Raw genomic sequence first — 21,013 nt, 5'->3', positions numbered from 1 at the left:
TACCTGCATTTGGCGGGTTGGCGAGTGTTATTGTCAAGCCCTGGAACTAACCCTTTAGTGTATTCTTTCCAGAATCGTCCTGACCCAAAACATTTGAACTAATAAATTCCATCAGCCTAAAGCGTTAGATCACCCCAAAAAATGAATACAACTCACATTTGAATGCTACAAAACATTCTGTTTGTAAAAGTGCCATATGTTTTCAATATGGAAAATTACTTAAAAAAACAACAACTCAATTCTGAGTAGCACACCAGAAAGATTTATGGATCACGTGACAATGAAGACTGCACTTTTTAGCAGCAGGCTAAATCTTAATTTTTGTGTGAGCAAACCCTTTTTAATATAGTTTTTCCTGACTCACCCCAGCCCAAAACAGTTGAACAAATAAATTCCATCAGGCTAAAGGGTTAGTTCACCTAAAAATAAACATTGTGTGAACTAACCCTTTAAAGTATTCTTTGCTGAATCTTACTGATGCCAAACATTCGAACTGATTCCACAAGCTCAAATCCACAGCGCTCAATCCTTACATTCATTATTCAAGGCACACTTTGGTCAATACGCTGAACTCCGGCTCCTTTATAAGTGCTTCTACAGGTCTTCAGAAATGCCTCCTCTTTTGACTTGCAGACCTGCGCTCCATCCACGAGGGCAGGTGTTGTAGCTGCGAGGCGCTGGTGAATCCTCAGACTCCAGCGATGCGTCAGAGTCGGTCAGCGAACGCGTGTTGTACAAACGCACTGGCGACTGCATCATACGGGTCGGAGACGGGCTGGTGAGTGTGGGCGAACGTGCACCAAGCATCCGCAGCTGAAACGGACTGATTGGTTTATATTCGTAAGGCACAGTCCCGGGGGAAATCGGGAGATTATTGCGGCCGGGAGACGGACTGTTTTTACGCTTGGCAGCGTTGATGATGTTTTTGGCTAAAATGCGGTGGTTGGCTTTGGTGTCGGGGATGACGGCGGGCGACTGGCATCTGTTTTCCCATGGCGGAGACACTGGAGAGCTGCTGATTGTTGGCTTGTAGACTCCTGGAGATGAAGTGACGGTGGGCTCATATTTTGGGACGGGTTTATGGATTGGTGTTGGTTTGTAGATTGGGCTGGAGGACACTAGGGAGCCACTGGGGGACCAGACCCCGGTAGAGAGCACCTCGGGGCTGGTGAAGCGTCGGCTGAGGTTGGGGGTCCTGCTGGATGTTGGGGTGGTGGAGCCAGGACTGGGAACCGGTGCCAGGATCTCCTGCTTAATCTGATGGAAAATAGACGAGATTGTTCACATTTATTTTTGCTTTGTAAGCATTTTAATTGGTCACAGCACAGAACACACACTCGCACATGCAAAATGCTCACTTTGATATTTGAATATGACAATGAATGACAAAAGAAAAATTAAATGTATATTCACACACACACACACTATATATATACTGTATGCTTGTTTATATTTATATAGTATATCAATATAAATATATATGTAAATTTATTTATTTAGTATTTTTTGTAAGTGTGTGAGTATTTATACATAATATACACAGTACACGCATATATATATATATATATATATATATATATATATATATATATATATATATATATATATATATATATATATATATATATATATATACAGTTGAAGTCAGAATTATTAGCCCCCTTTGAATTTTTTTACTTTTGTAAATATTTCCCAAATGATGTTTAACAGAGCAAGGAAATTTTCACAGTATGTCTGATAATATGTGTTTGATTATCTTTTTTATATACACGATTACGGTGTCGAACTGTCATATAAACACAATTTAACACTGGTAGCAGTGCGATATGGCTGCATTTCCTCACCAGTGCCAATATACAGCCATATCACACTGCTACAAGCGTGATATTGCTCATATTTGTGTATATATATATATATATATATATATATATATATATATATATATATATATATATATATATATATATATATATATGTATGCGTGTACTGTGTATTGGTAGGGGTAGGGATAGGGGTACTAAAGATGCAGTTAATAGTATTTTGCACTTGATTCTGAAGCACTTAGATAACCCTAAAGCTTATGCTCGGTTGCTTTTTATTGATTTTAGTTCCGCTTTTAATACGATCCAACCACATTTGTTAATTGGAAGATGGAACAGCTGAACATAAACCCATGCATATGCAAATGGTATCTCTCATTTTTAACAAACAGAACTCAGGTTGTAAAGGTTAAAAATATCTGTTCAGATGAAAAGAGCAGTAGTACTGGGGTTCCACAAGGCTGTGTCAGTTCACCTATTCTTTTTACACTTTTTACAAATGTGTGTGTGTGTGTGTGTATATATATATATATATATATATATATATATATATATGTATATATATATATATATATATATATATATATATACTAGGGTTGTTGCGATTCCCATTAATTAAATCTTACGATAATATACCAGCCGAAATGTCACGATAACAAGCAGTATTATGATACCGTAATTCATAACTCAAATTCTTAAGGAAATTGTCAGAAATACTATATTTTATGTTATAATAGGCCTACTTGAATGTAATTCATAATGCACTTAAGGCCAAAAATTATTATTTGCACCTCACAACACCTAAAATTTACTCATTTTTTTGTTTATTTTGTAGATAACTGACCAGAAAATACATTAAAATAAAAATACTAATTATACCAAATGAAATTTGTTCCAAAAGAGTATTTGTCCAACAAAATTAGGCAATATGAAGTGGTCAAATATTGTTTCAATGTTTCCTGTTGCTATTTTGGGCTTTTCATCTTTTTATCTCTTTGTCTTATCAAGCAACAATCCAAAGTAATTCAAAATTTCAGTTTGTGAGTCGTCCTTTACGAGATTGTCATGATTATTGTAGCTAAATCATATAGACAGGAACATAAATGACCAATTCAGATGTGCGTTCATACTGAAAATTTACATTTTAACCTTATATTAAGCATGAAATTATGAAGCATGAAAACATTTTGAAAGACATGAACTAAATTTTGTTTATCTTATTTCAGGTTTTCTTCACAATCTATGCTATCTAATTATATAATTAAGTAAATAAACGCATTTTCAGGCCAGATGATGATGTACAGCTAGCTGGATAATTTTATTTAGCTGATAAAGTTAAAACTTTGACGAGCGTAATGCGCACATGACCTCAAAAAATCCAACAGAGCATGTGTCAATCCTGGCTGAAAAACTCTGATCCTTGCTGAGCCCTGCATTATATGTCATGATTCATTTCTCACAAGCATGCTGGTCAAACACACAGACAGAGATTAATGTTAGTGCAAAGAAAAAGAGATATCATGCCTTTGTCACACTATACAATAAGGTTGTATTAGTTCATGTTAGCTAATGCATTTACTAAGATGAACAAACAATGCATTTATTACAGTATTTGCTTGTGTTAGTTAATGATTGTTCATTGTTAGTTCATGTTAACTCACAGTGCATTAACTAATGTTAACAAGCATACATTTGGATGTTAATAATGCTTTAGTAAATGTTGAAATATGATTAATAAATGCTGTACTAGAGTTATTTCATGTTCATAAATACAGTAACTAATGAAACCTTATTGTAAAACCTCTATCAGCTCACAATGCAACATTTTGAAAACATTTGGGAAAGATTAGCCTGTAAACACGCGCCACTGAAACACACCAGCATGCAACTTCAGATGTAACGCCATCGATATCATGCACACACTGTTTATTCTCGTCCGAACTCTGAGTAGTTTCCCAGCACACCAGGATATCATGCCATCTTGCAAACACTGCCAACATCACTAACCTTTACTGAGATATGCATTCGGAGGCTGCTGGGTGTGTTTTCACCTCCAGCAAATGTGTTTCTCCAAGCATGAGGGAGGTCAGAGGTCAGGTTGTTCTCTACATATATTCTATTAAATGCACTTAGTTTATCACTAATATAATTAAATATTAAAGGGACAGTTCACACAAAAAGGAAAAAATAAATACTGACTATTAATCTCCTGCAAGTGGTTACAAACCTTTAAGAGCTTCTTTCTTCTGTTAAACACAAAAGAAGATATTTTGAAGAATGCTAAAAATAATAGTAGGCTACTGTGAAAGTCAATGGTTACAGGTTTCCAACATTCTTCAAAATATCTTCTTTTGTGTTTAACAGAAGAAAGAAGCTCATAAAGGTTTGGAAAGAGTAAATGATGACAAAATACAATTTCTGGTGGTGAACTAGCCCTTTAAGCATCTGCCGAACACTTTTTTAATGCAGTAGCAGTGCTGAGGCTGCTGGGTGTGTTTTCACCTACAGCAAATGTGTTTCTCCAAGCATGAGGGAGGTCAAAGGTCTGGATGTTCTCTCTCTCTCTATATTCTATTAAATGCACTTAGTTTATCACTAATATAATTTAATATTAAAGGGACAGTTCACACAAAAATGAAGAAAAAAAACTGATTATTAATCTCCTGCAAGTGGTTACAGACCTTGATGAGTTTCTTTCTTCTGTTAAACACAAAAGAAGATATTTTGAAAAATGCTGAAATAGAATGCAATAATAGAAATAACAAATACTGTGGAAGCCAATGACTACAGATTTCCAACATTTTTCTAAATACCTTCTTTTGTGTTTAACGGAAGAAAGAAACTCATAAAGATTTGAAACAAGTAAATGTTGAGTAAATGATGACAGAATTACATTTTATGGGGTGAACTAGCCCTTTAAGCATCTACCGAACACACTTTTTTAATGCATTAGCAGTGCTGAGGCCACTGGCTATGTTTTCACCTCCAGCAAATGTGTTTCTCCAAGCATGAGGGAGGTCAAAGGTCAAAACGTTCTCTATATACAATCTATTAAATGTACTTAGTTTATCACTAATATAATTAAATATTAAAGCAACAGTTCATCCAGAAATGAAAAAAACTGACTATTAATCAAGCAAGTGGTTACAAACCTGAGTTTCTTTCTTCTGTTGACGCAAAAGAAGATATTTTGAAGAATGCTGAAAACCTGTAACCACTGACTTCCATACAAGGAAAAACAAATACTGTGGAAGTCAATGGTTACAGGTTTCCAACATTCTTCAAAATATCTTCTTTTGTGTTTAACAGAAAAAAGAAACAAGTAAATGTTGAATAAATGAAGACAGAATTTAATGTTTAGGTGAACTAGCCCTTTAAGCATCTGCCGAACACACTTTTTAAATGCATTTGCAGTGCTGAGGCCGCTGGGTATGATTTCACCTCCAGCAAATGTGTTTTTCCAAGCATGAGGGAGGTCAGAGGTCAGGATATTCTCTACACATATATACAGTACATTCTATTGAATGCACTTAGTTTATCACTAATATAATTAAATATAATGCTGAAAACCGATAACCACTGACTTCCAAAATAGAAATGATCAAATACTGTGAAAGTCAATAGTTACAGGTTTTCAACATTCTTCAAAATATCTTCTTTTGTGTTTAACAGAAGATAGAAGCTCATAAAGGTTTGCAACAAGTAAATGATGACAAAATACATTTTTTGGAGTGAACTAGCTCTTTAAGCATCTGCTGAACACACTTTTTTAATAAATTAGCAGTGCTGAGGCCGCTGGCTATGTTTTCAACTCCACTAAATGTGTTTTTCCAAGCATGAGGGAGGTCAGAGGTCAGGCCGTTCGCCTAAAGCTCAAGCCCGCAGGGGTTTTTAGCACAAATGTGTGTGTTTTCGGGGCAGTTCAGGAATGTGTAGGGCACATGCATATTCAGTCGGCGCTAAAAACGGTTTCTAATTTCATTTTGGGTCAGAGAACCACACGGCGGGCAGCTCTGATACACATATTCTTGTTTTGTTAGTGCATTTGTGTAGATGACAACATCTCGGTGTGGGAAAGATGGTCTGGGATACTCATTAGTATACAGAAACAAAGACTATAGAATACACAAGACGTGTCACTGGTATAGTTTTGAATGGGGAAAAGTGTAACGGTCAATATGGCGAATGAAGCCCCGCCCACTAGTACAGGAGCCAATCATCGATCGCTATAGATGTTTCTCCAAGGGTGAAGCTCGTATCAGACATCAAAAACGCATTGGAATCTCAGTCAATACTTGATTCACAGACAAAATAAATCTACATGAAGCTTGAAATCTCTACTGTTAAAAGAACAAGGTACACTTGAAAACAAAACTTTCTGGTTTTGTAATCTGTATGAAATGAACGCAAGGTACAGTCTGTCCTGTCAAACGCACATCACATGACAGCAACTACTCAAACTCCAACACACTTGTAAGCAAAGAGTCTCTTTCATTTCTGGGGAAGATTCACCATCAAGACCGAGTTGCGGATCACTTCAGAAGAGCAGTGCGATCCGGCGATCATTATCCAGAGGATGATAATGTGTAACATAAATGAGGTTGGTGTCGTGATCTCGTTCCTTTTCGAGTAAGCATGCGCATTAGCTCGGGCAACCTGAAAATACGCCGATTTTGTTTGATTCGAACATTTTGAAATGATAAATTTAATTTTATTGATGATTCCAAATATGTAATGTAATCGTAAGCTTGGCTAACCGTTTTGGAAAATTTGATGTTTCTGCATTCAGCTTTTTAAAGCTTCAAAACAATTGAATCAATCGCTCTGCTAAATTATTCACTATTTCGAAGAGTTTGAAACACCAGCTGCTGCTTAAAACGTTGTAAATGTAACAAAAACAAGGATTAAAATTGGCTTTTTCAAACACAGTTAAATTAAAGGTATAATCTATGAAATGCACCTAGTTTATCACTAATAGAATTAAACACTAAAGAGATAGTTCACCCAAAAATGACTGACTATTAAATCTCAGTGGTACAAACCAGTGGTTTACTTGTTTTAAAGCTTTAAGAGTTTCTTCTGTTGAACACAAAAGAAGATATTTTGAAGAAATCTGAAAACCGGTAACCATTGACATCCATGGTAGGAAAATCAAATACTGTGGAAGTCAATGGTTACAGGTTTTCAACATTTTTCAAAATATCTTCATTCGTGTTCAACAGAAGAATGAAGCTCATAAAGCTTTGAAACAAGTAAATGTTTAGTGATTCAAAACAATGATTCAAAAAGTTTTGGGAGATCCATGATGAAGTACTACCATAATCAAATATCACTACTAAAAAAAAAGTATTACGAGAGATGCTAAAAACAGAGGAAATCAACACAAGAAATTCAGAAGATTAGTCAAGAAAAGAAGATAATATTGATTAAAAAGACTCAAAGTTTTAAGTGTATAACCTATCAGATGCACTTTGTTTATCGTTGACATAATTAAACATTAAAGTAATAGTTCACACACAAACAAAAAACGGCATACTATTATTTTCCCTCGAGTAGTTCTAAAACTTTATGAGTTTCTTCTGTTGAACACAAAAGAAGATATTTTGAAGAATGCTGAAAACCTGTAACCATTGACTTCCATAGTAGGAAAACCAAATACTGTGGGAGTCAATGGTTACAGGTTTTCAACATTTTTCAAAATATCTTCATTTGTGTTCAACAGAAGAAAGAAGCTCATAAAGCTTTGAAACAAGTAAATGTTTAGTGATTCAAAACAATGATTCAAAAAGTTCTGGGAGATCCATGATGAAGTATAATCAACCATCACTACTATACAAAAAAAAAGTATTACGAGTGATGCTAAAAACAGAGGAAATCAACACAAGAAATTCAGAAGATTAGTCACGAAAAGAAGATAATATTGATTAACAAAAAGACTCAACGTTTTGAAAGTATAACCTATCAGATGCACTTTGTTTATCGTTAACATACTTAAACATTAAAGTAGTAGTTCACACACAAAGAAAAAAATTACATACAGTACTATTAATTTCCCTAGAGTAGTTCTGAAACATTTATGAGTTTCTTCTGTTGAACACAAAAGAAGATATTTTGAAGAATGCTGAAAACCGGTAACCATTGACTTCCATAGTAGGAAAACCAAATACTGTGGGAGTCAATGGTTACAGGCATATCCCACCCATTGGAGCAGTTTTATTGTAAATAAACAGTAGAAATGGTGATAAGTAATATGTTTTCTGTCATGACCACTCTCGGGATTTAGTATGGTAATGAATGTTTATAATGCAATGTTGATGTATTTGGTCTTGGCAGTCTGCAACACTGCTGCAAGTACAGAGTACCTGCTACTGATCGTATAAACACAGACATGCCGCTGCTGCTGCAAACATACATATGTTACCCCCATAGCAGATCTAACACAGGTGGAGCTGGGGTGGAGGAGGGTCTCCAAAAACACGCCTCAGCTTTAAATCGTAAAATTAGCTGACGAGGTGGCAGCAACTAATCTCCTGCACAGATCCATAATGAAAGCATTCGACTGCTTTCCTAACTGTTTATGCTCTTTAAGACAAAATCTGTTGTGTTTAAAAGATCGACATGTTTAGATGTCATTATTATTATTATGTGTGCATATCTGTTCACCCAAAACCCAAACTTTCACTCCACTTCAAATCGCATGTACAGAATTCATTTGGGAAACAGCATCTATGTACCACTACATAACCTAACTATTTTGAGGACTGCCTAGGAGGGACAACGGTGCCTGTCATGGAAAGAAAGGGAATGCCGCCATTTTTATAATTATTTCAAAGCTTTTTTAATCTAAATTAAATGAAAAGCACAAATTGCCATTTAAGAGCAAGAGGCGCCCCCTGGTGGTTCGGCGGTATGGGTTGCATACAGGGAGTATTGACTCTGATGTTTATTGCCACCCTTCATAGAAAGATTGAAAGTACAGGAGAAATAGGGGAAAATACCTTTACAGGATGATAGTGAGATGGAATTGTAAAATACCAGAGAGTCTCTGGTCTATCAGGAGGGTTTACAGGTGGTTACAGGTTTCCAACATTTTTCAAAATATCTTCTTTTGTGTTCAACAGAAGAAAGAAACTCACAAAGCTTTGAAACAAGTAAATCATCAGTGATTCAAAACGTTTTGGGAGATCCGTGATGCGGTGCTATGAAGTCAACCATTACTACTACACACACACACACACACACACACACACACAAAATAAAAACAAGTATGAAGAGAGACGCTGAAAACAGAAGATATCCACACAGGAAATTCAGAAGACAAGTCAAGAAAAGAAGATGATACAGAATGAAGACCAGAGACAGATCAGAGACATTGTTTTAATGAAACAGAGTGGACAAAATCAAAAAGAGGAAAACATCAAGGCTAGAAATAGACAGCATGAAGCAAATAAAAAACGATGTATGACTACTAAACTCAAAGTAATGGCTTTATATTGAAGCCTGCAGTCTATGCACACTATATTAAAAGTACATATACTGTCACGCAGCATGCAGGCTGTAAACTACACCAATAATCAAAGAAAAGCATACAGAACTAATTAGGAAGGAGAAAAGTGCAGGTGCTGTGCCATGAAATACGGAGGCCCTCGCTTCGTACAGCTCACAGGATTAAATTATATGTCGTAGATCATAAAAGGCAAGACACCATCTGCTAAAGTGCTTTATGAGACCGTACCAACTCCAACCTGAACACTTGGAGGCGAGCGCTGGAAAAAGACGCACTGGTTTTGTACCTAAAATACATCTGGCATGAGCACAAAAGTAGTTCTGGAACTCACAGCTGCAGTAAATTACAACGTCTTGATTTATAAAAGAAAGAAAGAAAGGGAAAAAGTGAAGTTTCATTTACCGCCCTCTGGTGGCCAATGCATGAACCACACAATCTGGGACATTTATTGCCTCCCCATGCAATAAACAAACAACAACAACAACAAAAACATTAAAACCAAATGTGCAATATTTATGGTTTCCTATTGCTATTTTTTCGAGTTGGATCGATACCTTTCAATTAGGCTTTGGCCGGTGTCAAATTTTCTTCTTTGCAGCAGTAATGTATACCTTGATTAATTGTTGAAGCTTTAATTAAGGTATATGTTACTATTGCAATTAAACAATTATTAAACAATTATAATTTTGACCTAAGGTTCAAACAAGATAGTATTGCTTTATTGTACGTGTTCAAAGTAAATCAAATTTCAACCAAATTAAATCACAAAAAGATGATAAATATAGTAAAGTGAAGGTCTCATTAGTAAAGTTTAGTTAATGCATTAAATTCAGCAGTAAGTACGCCCCCAAGATGGCTGCGCACACGTCTTAGTGTTTCCTTACTCCTTTACTTTTTGTATTTTTTTAAATTTTATATTACAGATTTTAGTTTTCTGGCTTGTTGGCCGCATACTTTATTGGGCAAATAAGCTGACTGTTGGTTTTAACAAACTAGCTAGCACCGGTAGCTTAATATATTGAAATGTGGTAAAGCTGAACAACTGAACTGTATTTTTATACAATATTAATTTTCTATTTATATTAATATTATTATTATTATTTTATTTTTTTTATAAGTCGTGTGTTGCTGACCTCTTGGCCAGGTCACCCTTGTAAATGAGATCTTGATCTCAATGGGTTTCTTATCTGGTTAAATAAAGAAACATATATGTAAGCAGGGGCGTAGCAACCGGGGGGGACGGGGGGGATACGTCCCCGTTTCTTTTAGACAAAGACCATTTAGAAACAGGTGATTAATAATTATATGAACGCATGATCTCATACAGCTGCCCCCCCCACTTTTAAGATGTCCGCTAAGCCCCTGTATGCACGTAATTATACAGTTATATTTTAATAAAAAAAATTAAACTGAATTTTATTAATAATTAATTGCATTTAAAGGGCACCTATGATGAAAATCCTCTTTGTAACCCGTTTAGACAGAACTGCGTGTAGGTATTGTGTGTCCTCAGTCATATTGGGGTGATAGAAACACAGTAAGTCTCTTTTTTAAAATATTCCTGATGCTAAAATAGGATCTAAATGCCTGCCATTTTGAGGCCGACCGCAACGTGATGTAGGAGTGTGGTTTCCCCGCCCACAGAACTGATTTCCAGCCACGTATTAACATGTCTCCGTAGTAACGTGTATAATCAAAACAAAACTGAGATTAAAAGATCTGTTCAGCTGTCTGTGATCATCAATCATCATCAAATGTGATCAAGAGTGAGTTTCACAAGTTAAAAACGTTTTTAAATCTGTGCATGTTAATGAATTACAGCAATTTTACAGTCTTTACTTCATTACCACAGTCGCATGTCAGTACAATTATAAAAGAAGACGCTTCAACCCCAGGTTGTGGACGTTAAATCAGGTTTATGTTGTACGTCAATAATAATCATTGGGAAAGTTCTTACTGCAGTATGTCTCACAAACATTACGTGAAATCTGCTTCCTTCATGTCTGGCACTGTGCAGAGATTGAGGCACACTCTAACAGGCACGTGGGAGCGGTGGGTGGGGAGAACTAGCATTAAAGGCACAGGCCACAAAAACATCTGCATAGTGTTTAGAGTAAAGAATTCTAATGTACTGAAAGCTATATTAAATAATCTGATGGGTGTTTTGAGCTGAAACTTCAGACACATTCTGGAGACCCAAAATACTTATATTAAATTTCGAAAAAGAGGTAAATAGGAGCCCTTTAATAAAACAATTACAATGGTTGATTTAAATCTTTCGACTAAGAAATTAACATCAAAGTCAATACATTGACTTTGGTTTAATTAACTGATGTTAACAAATGCCCTACAGTAAAGGGTTAATGAACTAGACAGACATTTTCGATGCCGTAGGCCAGATTCACATGTGAAAATTAAAAGTATCCAGGCATAAAAACATGCTAATAAACAACACAGTACCCTCACTGTTAAGGATTTCTGTAACCAATACATTATGTAAATTTGCCAGCTTATTTGTAAATACATATTCTTATATTATGATTGTTACGTTCGCTTGCAGAACGTATTTTGGATATGTTTGTGCGTTTGTTGGTATGTGGGTGTGTCGTTCCATGCGTGTGTTACAGGTACGAACGGCATTGGAGGATCCGCATTTCGTGTTGATGACGTTGGCCGCTGACGCTGAGTATGCGCCACCAATCGCTGGTCGGCGTATTGATTAAAAGCCGAGCCCAAACTGCGATGGCGATCTCTATCTCTTTCCATCTCTCGCTTCTTCTCGCTCTTACTCTTTCTGTGGGTCTCTGTGAGGACGGTCTCTCTTGCGAGGGCTAGTCTGAGAGAATGTTGGTTAATTCTCTTATCTAAAATTTTGAGATCTGAAAGTGCAATGCGTTTGCTTGTGAACTTGTCCAGTTAACCGATGTATTTGAGTGATACCTCGGAGAGGTTGTAGGAGTGAGTAAGTCACGCGATATTCATATATAACACCGAGATTTATCTTTTGTATTAGTTGATTAGGTTCAGGAGAGTGTGCTGCTTTGTGTATGTATGTGTTTGTTATGTTTAGGTAAGATGTTTAGTACATTGAAGATGGTTTTTTTTTTCATGCTTTTCTTTTCATATTTAGTTTAGTTTGTTGAAAACAGTTACTGAGTTTTGTTATATTTATTTCTTTGATTTAAGCACATCTAACTACTTCCTCTTCCCACAGGTAATTCATCATTTATTTATTGTAAATATATTTCTTTCACTGTATAATATAATTTCACTGGAAGTATGGGCAATAAACAATTGCAGTGATATTTGGTTCTTCAGTCGTTTCTTTCTCTCTCCATTTGTTACACACACACTCAACTATTATATGTTATGTCAAATACCCTTAGATTAATATTAACATCTAAAAGGACGTAACAATGATCTTATGATCTTAATCTTTAATTTTATGTCTTATTTGTACAGTTAAACAAGTCAAAGCACATATTGCACAAAGACCACGTCGATTTTTTAATTTATTTTCCACTTATTTAAATGTCCTTCTGTCCTCTTGTGTTAATGTGTTAGCTCCTGTAAACCACCAACATTTCTTTAAAAAAATCCTAATAAAGCTCAATCTGAATCTGAAAACGTTTGAAAATAAATACACTTGTGCATAAACCTCATGGTTTCCGCTACATACATTCTTCCTTGGTGGAGCGCCACGCCAAAATTCATCCCGCCACGGCTACATGACAGCTTCTCATTCAAAACATTTTATTTTTTTAATAGCGGGTGATAATCGCACTAAAAAATATTAAAGGGTAAGTGAATTATAACAGCGTAAATTTTTCTGTAACCGACTGTAGTAGTGCTGTGCGTCATTTGTTTAACCCTTTAAGGTTACGTGCTGGCTGATTGACTGGCTGACTGGCAGGTGCGTGATGCCAGAAAAACACGACGTATAGCTGTTTCACTTTACTTCAGGACGCATTAATATCGCTCTGTAGGTCTATTGGAGACATTCATAAATATTCCTAGCAAATCTAATAAATGTTGGAGACATACTCGCTACATAAACGCAATAAATCACACCTCAGCAGCGTTTATTTGAGAGCGCACAAGAAGATCTGCGCTCAGTGTTGCCAGATGATGCTGACTGTTTCCAGCCCAAAAGCTGTCGAGATCACAAGCGTTTATACACTGTTCTAAGCATACGTATGCGAAGAACGGGGGCTATAGCATCTCTTTGAGAGATCAAAACAGATTTATGAGGGTAAACCGGGGCTGGCAGGCACGCCATTGCAAAACCGCCCAAATTTTTACTACCCGCTTGTGTCACTATTTACCTACAAAAAAAAAAAAAAGAAAACTGCCCAATCAGGCAACACTGTCTGCGCTTGAGCAGCGCGTATTTGAAGGCGCGCAAGAAGCTTTGTGCACGAGCAGAGGAAATCGGCTCGCAAGCAAAGAGATTCGCATGCTGTAGGCCAGTGGTCACCAAACTTGTTCCTGGAGGGCCGGTGTCCTGCAGATTTTAGCTCCAACTCTAATCAAACACACCTGAACAAGCTAATCAAGGTCTTACTAGGTGTACTTGAAACATCCAGGCAGGTGTGTTGAGGCAAGTTGGAGCTAAACCCTGCAGGGACACCGGCCCTCCAGGACTGAGATTGGTGACCCCTGCTGCAGGCTATTACATGAATGCGATCTCGACTCGTAATACTGCGCTCACGACATTTGTCATTGAAATAACGCCATAGGTAGTTAGTAGATCTGTGTAAAAAGGCCTGCCGCCACAGTTGGAAAAAATCCTAGAGGAAACACTGAACCTATATATATAAGCATCTGCTGCCACTAATACAACCACTAATACAACAACCTGAATATTCATTAAGTTGAAATATTAAATAATTATTGTCTGTATTTTTAAGTGCGCACTGTATAAACCTTCATTTCAGTACACCTTCACAGCGTTCATTATCACAATATATTGACTTACTGAATATCATCATATGTCTAGTTTCGATATACTTTGGTCTGAATAGCACAAAAGGAGAAGGAAAGGTTTAAAAGAATGAAGAAGGTTTCCACACCTGTGGGGCGATGCCAGCTTTTTTAGCGGAGAATGCAGGACGTGGAGCTTGAACGTTAGACCGAGGTGAAGCCACACGTTCAGGAGAACTGACGGATCCTGCGGTTTGAGGCGTCATGGGAGGAGAAAAACAATGAGCTGAGCGATAGGAGGATGACGTGTACGGTGATGGGCTTGTAGGGAGGGAGGTTTGTCTGGAGTATGACTGACTGACGGGTTTTGGAGATCTAGGAAGAGTGCTGTACGGGTCTTTCGTTGGGTTGAAGATAAAAAGCGATGAGCTGAGCTGATAAGGCTGATGTCTAGACAGCTCCATTTCGATTTTAGTACAGCCGTTCTCTAAGGGAACCTCGGGAGGTGGTGCAGGAGCTGGCGATTTGGCAGGGATGGTCTTTTTCTGAGTGGCTTGTTGAGCTTGGAGAGTTTTAGAAATCTGTGCGCTTATATTGGAGGAGTTCACTATGGCCTTCACTCGCCCGGGCATGTTAGACGGATACACCCATGATGGAGGTAAAGACATTGTAGGAGACGGAGATCTGAGATCCTTGCTGTCATGGACGAATTTTTCCATCCTCGATTGGCGTTTGGCAAAAAGCTGAGCTCCTTTTCCTGAAGCGTTGGTCAGTGCCTGTTCGGGTTTGTGTTCTGTCCTGGCACGTGTCCTGGAGCTCTTCAAACTGGAGGCCCACTCCGGCACCACAGCTTCTTCATGAATATCCTCCTCCTCGTTTTTGGCTAGAAAGTTGGAAGCTTCGGCTCCGAGTGCCAGCAGCTCCTCTTCCTGCGCCGCGTCTGGCTGCGGCTTCGCTTTCTTCTTCACATCCGTTCCCTGCACCAAAGAAAGCAGTTCAGGACTCGGAGCCACCGTCGGCTTCTCCTGAAAGGTGAACATCGATTTGCGGGTTCCTCTGCGCACCCTTCCTTCATCCAAAATGCCTGTTTTGATGGGTGTTACAGGTCTTGACTCGCTTTTTAAGTGTTCGGGAACAAATGCAGGCCTCGGGACTGAAGGCCGGATGTAGAAGGAAGAAGCTCTAGGTGATCGAGGATGAGTTTCAGGATGGCTAGGAAGAGGAGGAGTCGGATATGAAGGTGGAGGAGGTGGCGGTGGAGAGAAAATTGGTCTTGTGTGCATGCTTGAGAAGTTTTGTGGCGTCACTGAGGAAGAGATTTCTGGACTTGTAGCTTTAGGAGATCCTACTGTTGTCGGGGAGAAGAACGGTCGAGCTGTTCTGTTTAGGATAGCAGGCTGTTTAGTTGTTGATTTTCCATTGCAGTGTGTGCTGTATCCATTCTGGACTTCCTCATAGTGAGCTCCGTCTTGACTAGATCTTTGCATGGCTGTAGAAATAGTATCCTCATCCTTCACATGCTCTTCTGAGAGCTCTTCGTCTTTCTCGCTGACTGGTAGAAAGTGTCTGCTTTCCTCATCCTCATGTGTAAACTCCCCGGCGTCTTCCATGTTCTTATTATTGCCGATTCCTCCGGATGACCAGGCGAGAGCTGTTTTGATGATCTTGTTATTCAACTCTCCGTGCTGGTCCTCAGTTGGCTGCGGTTTGTCCCATGTCTGTGGACTTTCAATAGATGGATTAATTACATTCTCGAACGCCTCGGATCCGCCTCCTCCAACGCTCACGAGTGTGAAAGCGTTGACTCTCTGTCTGCGACGGTTGAAAAGTTGGACGCCTTTTGAGCTGGAGTTGGCTTGGAGCTGAGCGGCGATGATCTGACTCTTGGTCCGAGCCTCCTTTAGCTCCTTTTCAGATAAACTGGCACTCCGGCTGAGGTCTGCAATGGTACAACAAGACAACAATTAACTTGGAGAAAATGTAAGCTTTTAAAATATACCACCCCAGACAATAAATCACTTTAAACTATTGAAAATGTTAATAAAAGTCCCCTATTCCAAACTTCTCAAGGTTAAAAGTTGTTGGAATGAATATCAAGCTCCCATAATGCAATGCACAAGCATAAATAAATGGGGAAAAATTAAAAAACTGCTAATTTATGAATATTTTTACAGTGTAGATGCATATATTCATTCATTCTTTTTCTTTTCGGCTTAGTCCCTTTATTAATCTGAGGTCGCCACAGCGGAATGAACCGCCAGCTTATCCAGCATATGTTTTTACGCAGCGGATGCCCTTCCAACTGCAACTCATCTCTGGGAAACATCCATACACACTCATACACTATGGACAATTTAGCCTACCCAATTCACCAATGCTGCATGTCTTTGGACTGCGGGAGAAACCAGAGCACCCGGAGGAAACCCACACCTGAAGGAAATCCACACAGAAACGCCAACCGACCAAGCCGAGGCTCGAACCAGCGACCTTCTTGCTGTGAGGCACTATCTACTGCGCCACTGCGTCGCTCATGCATATATTTAATTGTATAATTAAAATGCACATGTACAGTGGTTGTACGCCATGACTAAGGCCAGACGGAATCTGCGGACATTTCTGTGCAGAATTGTGTTAAAAATTTGCGGATTTATGCGGAATGATTTAGGGAGTATCATAGCTAAAACCTTAATATATTAAATAAAAAATAATATCTTTTTAACTTGTATTTAATGTTTACAATGTAAATCCAATTAGATCCACGTTATTTGGTAAACAAAGCGAGTATTCTATATAATATCTCTACTAAAAGACAGAAAAAATGACTTTACAAGGTGTATTGTAAATAAATCAAATAAATATATTCACATTAGTCAATAATATTACTGAAATTAATTTATAAACTGAATAAATATAAATGTACACAGTTACACAAGTAAATGAACAGAATCAATGATGGGCTAAAAATCTGCGGGATTCCGTGTGGGCCTATGACTGTTCTTGAATGGCGCAGCCACAGCCCTGACTTAAACCCAATTGAGCATCTCTAGACAGACCTAAAAATGACTGTCCACCAATGTTTACAATCCACCCAGACAAAACTGGAGAAGATCTGCAAGGAGTAATAGCAGAGGATGCCCAAATTCAGGTGTGTAAAAGGTTGCTTCAACTAAATACCGAGCAAAGGCTCTGAATACTTAGGATCATGCGATATTTCAGTTTTTCTTGTTAAATAAATTCTGTTTTTCTGTCAGCTGTGTGCTGTGTGTGCATTATTGAGGAAAAAATGAACTTAATTTTAGCAAATGGCTGCAATATAACAGAGTGAAAAATGTAAGGGGGTCTGAATACTTTCCATACCCACTGTATATATTTAATTGCATAATTATTATTTTCCACTTATTTAAATGTCCTTCTGTCCTCGTGTTGGTATATTTGTATACATGCATGTACCCAGAGCTCCTGTAAATCACAAGAAAAACATCCAATAAAGCTTATTCTGATACGGCTTCTGAAAATGTTAAATGTTTAAAAATAAATAAATAAATAAATAAATAAATAAATAAATGCATTTGCTGCCACTAAGACACAAGATGTGTTTGGCGCAATTTGTTGCTATTTTTTATTTTTACGGTTTGCGCAACGTTATTTAAACAGCAAATCTATTTGTGCCACTTTGTGGACTCATGAGTGTGCTGTTCTGAAATAAAGGTGTGTTAAGGCACATTGATGGCACGTTGCTATTTTAAAGAACGGAAATAGACAGAGGCGACGCTGTGGCGCAGTAGGTAGTGTTGTTGCCGGTTCGAGCCTCGGCTGGGTCAGTTGGCGTTTCTGTGTGGAGTTTGCATGTTCTTCCTGCGTTTGTGTGGGTTTCCTCCGGGTGCTCCGGTTTCCCCCACAGTCCAAAGACATGTGGTACAGGTGAATTGGGTAAGCTAAATTGTCCGTAGTGTATGAATGTGAATGAGTGTGTGGGGATGTTTCCCAGAGATGGGCTGGAAGGGCATCCACTGCGTAAAAACGTGCTGGATAAGCTGGCGGTTCATTCCGATGTGGCGACCCCGGATTAACAAAATGAATGAATGAATGAATGAATGAATGAATGAATAAATGAAATAGACAGCGTCATTGACCAACTAAAAGCTGCTCTGAAGTCCAGCGCAGAGTGTGTTACAGTATGCGCCAATGCAGGTCCAAATGCTTACACATTGCTTAATACACACAGGATGTCCAGCAATACAGAAATATCTTTACAAATGAAAACAATTAAAGGATTAATAAGATACAGAAATTATTATTTTCTATATAAATATAAAAAATGCTGTCTCCATGCCTCACCTCTGGGGGCTTTTTCAGTTTATTCATGACAATTTGCATTAGTATAATGCTATTATTATTAGCAGTATTATTTATTATCTGCATATTTATATCTGTTTTAATAAAAACAAGTTTAGATTTGTCCACCTGTCAGGTTTTGGAGATTTTATATAGAGTTTATTTACTCATTTGCTGGAAATTAGAACTGAATTTAGAAATAGTTTTGAAACAAATCTTTGTGCTTAAGAAGCTAAATTAAATATGAAGACTAATGGAAGTCTTCAGTGGAGTGCGTACAACACCGTTTCCGTACTCTACGAAAGTAAAGGAGTAAAGTAAAGAGTATAAGTAAAGTAAAGAGAAAGTAAAGAGGCTGAATAGAGGAGACTCGTTCTTTATCCTCGCGCTGCAGATGCTCTGTTTAACTGTTTTCTCTCTAGTGAAGCAGTCAGTTTTATCACTTACAAAGTCCACCATGTAAATAGCAAATGCACCATGGCGCTACATAACTGACTCTTAAAGGGAATGAGAGATGAAACTCTGACTGGTTTAATGCATGTTATGCTCAAAACACCCCCACAACTCATTAAGAGAATACGCACAACCCGAGTGTATATTTCTGTCCTTAAAATAGCAGAAGTTGATTCTTGATGCTTTTGCGCCATGCGCTTCAGACTTTGTGCCGAGATCATAAAAATAGAGCCCATAAAGTGATAGTTCACCCAAAACTGAAAAATCAATCATCATTTGCTCACTTTTTAACGTGGTCCAATACTGTTTGAGTTTCTTTCTTCTGTTGGACATATTTTGAAGATCACTGGAAACCACTGACTTTCCACAGTATTTGTTTTTCCTACTACAGAAGTAAATGGTTTACAGCATTCTTCAAAGTATCTTCTTTAGTGTTCAACAGAAGAAAAGTTTGTAACCACTTGAGGGAAAGTAAATAGTAAGCAAATGTTCAGTTTTGGGTGAACTATTCATTTAATTGGCTAAATAAATATGATGCATATAATATCACAGGCCTGTTTTATTAGAGACGTCAACTGGACACGCTTTGGCATTTATTATATTATATTTTATAGGCTGTCACGATTATTTTGGGTGCTGTATAAGCTTAAATCACAGCTGCAGTGCGCTCAAATGGGAGTATAATTATCTTAAAAGTCAAAGGCTTTTAGTACATGGCTTTTGAGAAATTCTACCCTCCATGAGTCACCCAACTAAATAGATGAACCATTGGTTTGCGGACAGACTTATAAAAGAAATGCTGATGAGGATTTCTGTTCAAACTGACTCTTTTTCGACCGTATAATGTTTTCACACATTTATAGCTCTGAGAATTGTTCGTAAATAAATCGCAGCGCTGATTTTTGCAGTTCTGCGCATAGTTTGGCACAGAAGGATGTAAAAACAGTCATCTGTTTGTTGAAAATGGCAGAGGTTTATTGACTGGGCTAAAAAGGCCCATTCCGAGCTGCAGAAAGTATTTCCTTCACCAAGGGCTCTATAGTCCCTCCCTTAGCATTCCTCAACTGCCGAGAAAATTCCCCGCTTGAGATTTCAGCATGTGGAGAAATCTGTCTGAAGCACAGGAGCCATCGCTTTATTTCCTGACAGGTTCATGCCTTCACTTCATCACTTACAACACAAAGCCTACATTTACATGCTTCAACTTTGACCTGCCGTGATATAGAGTTGCATCAAAGTCTCTGTAAAGTTTGCCTAAAAGGATTATTGATACAAAATTGAAAATGCTGTCATCATTTAGGCAACTTCTCTTTAAGTTGTTACAAACCTGTTTGAGTTTCTTCTGTTAAACACATAAGAAGATATTTTGAAGAATGCTGACAACCTGTAACCATTTCCTTCCACAGTAGGAAAACAAATACTGTGTAAATGGTTACAGGTTTTCAGCATTCTTCAAAATATCTTCTTTTGTGTATAATAGAAAAAAGACACTCAGTATTTTTTTTATTAAACACAAAAGAAGATATTTTGAAGAATGCTGAAAACATGTAACCATTTCCTCCCACAGTAGGAAAACAAATACTGTGTGAATGGTTACAGGTTTTCAGCATTCTTCAAAATATCTTGTTTTGTGTTTAATAGAAAAAAGACACTCAGTATTTTTTTCCATTAAACACAAAAGAAGATATTTTGAAGAATGCTGACAAACTGTAACCACAGACTTTAATAGTAGGAAAACAAATACTGTGGAAGTCAATGGTTAAATTTTTTTCAGCATTCTTCAAAATATCTTCTTTTGTGTTTAACAGGAAAAAGACACTCATAAAATATGCTGAAAATATTTTTCAACACCAAAGTAGATATTTAAAAAAATGGTGAAAACCTGTAACCATTAACTTCCATAGTATTTGTTTTTATGGAAGTCAAAGGTTACAGGTTTTCAGCATTCTTCAAAATATCTTATTTTGTGTTTAAC

General features: G+C 37.5%; 1 protein-coding gene across 1 annotated transcript in view; it reads right to left on the bottom strand.

Moving 5' to 3' along the window:
* Nucleotides 1-230: 230 nt before the first annotated feature.
* The window catches only part of LOC130240295 (synaptopodin-2), a 61,053-nt gene continuing 40,270 nt past the window's right edge, over nucleotides 231-21,013 (bottom strand). The window contains exons 3-4 of the mRNA XM_056471745.1: nucleotides 14,400-16,189; nucleotides 231-1,257 (exon numbers count right to left, since the gene is read on the bottom strand). Coding sequence (XP_056327720.1) covers nucleotides 595-1,257; nucleotides 14,400-16,189 — 2,453 coding nt within the window. The 3' untranslated portion in view covers nucleotides 231-594. The remainder of the gene's footprint in view (nucleotides 1,258-14,399; nucleotides 16,190-21,013) is intronic.

Source organism: Danio aesculapii, chromosome 14 (genome assembly GCF_903798145.1).
Source record: "Danio aesculapii chromosome 14, fDanAes4.1, whole genome shotgun sequence".
Classification (NCBI taxonomy): domain Eukaryota; kingdom Metazoa; phylum Chordata; class Actinopteri; order Cypriniformes; family Danionidae; genus Danio; species Danio aesculapii.
This window is presented reverse-complemented; position numbering and strand designations above follow the sequence as displayed.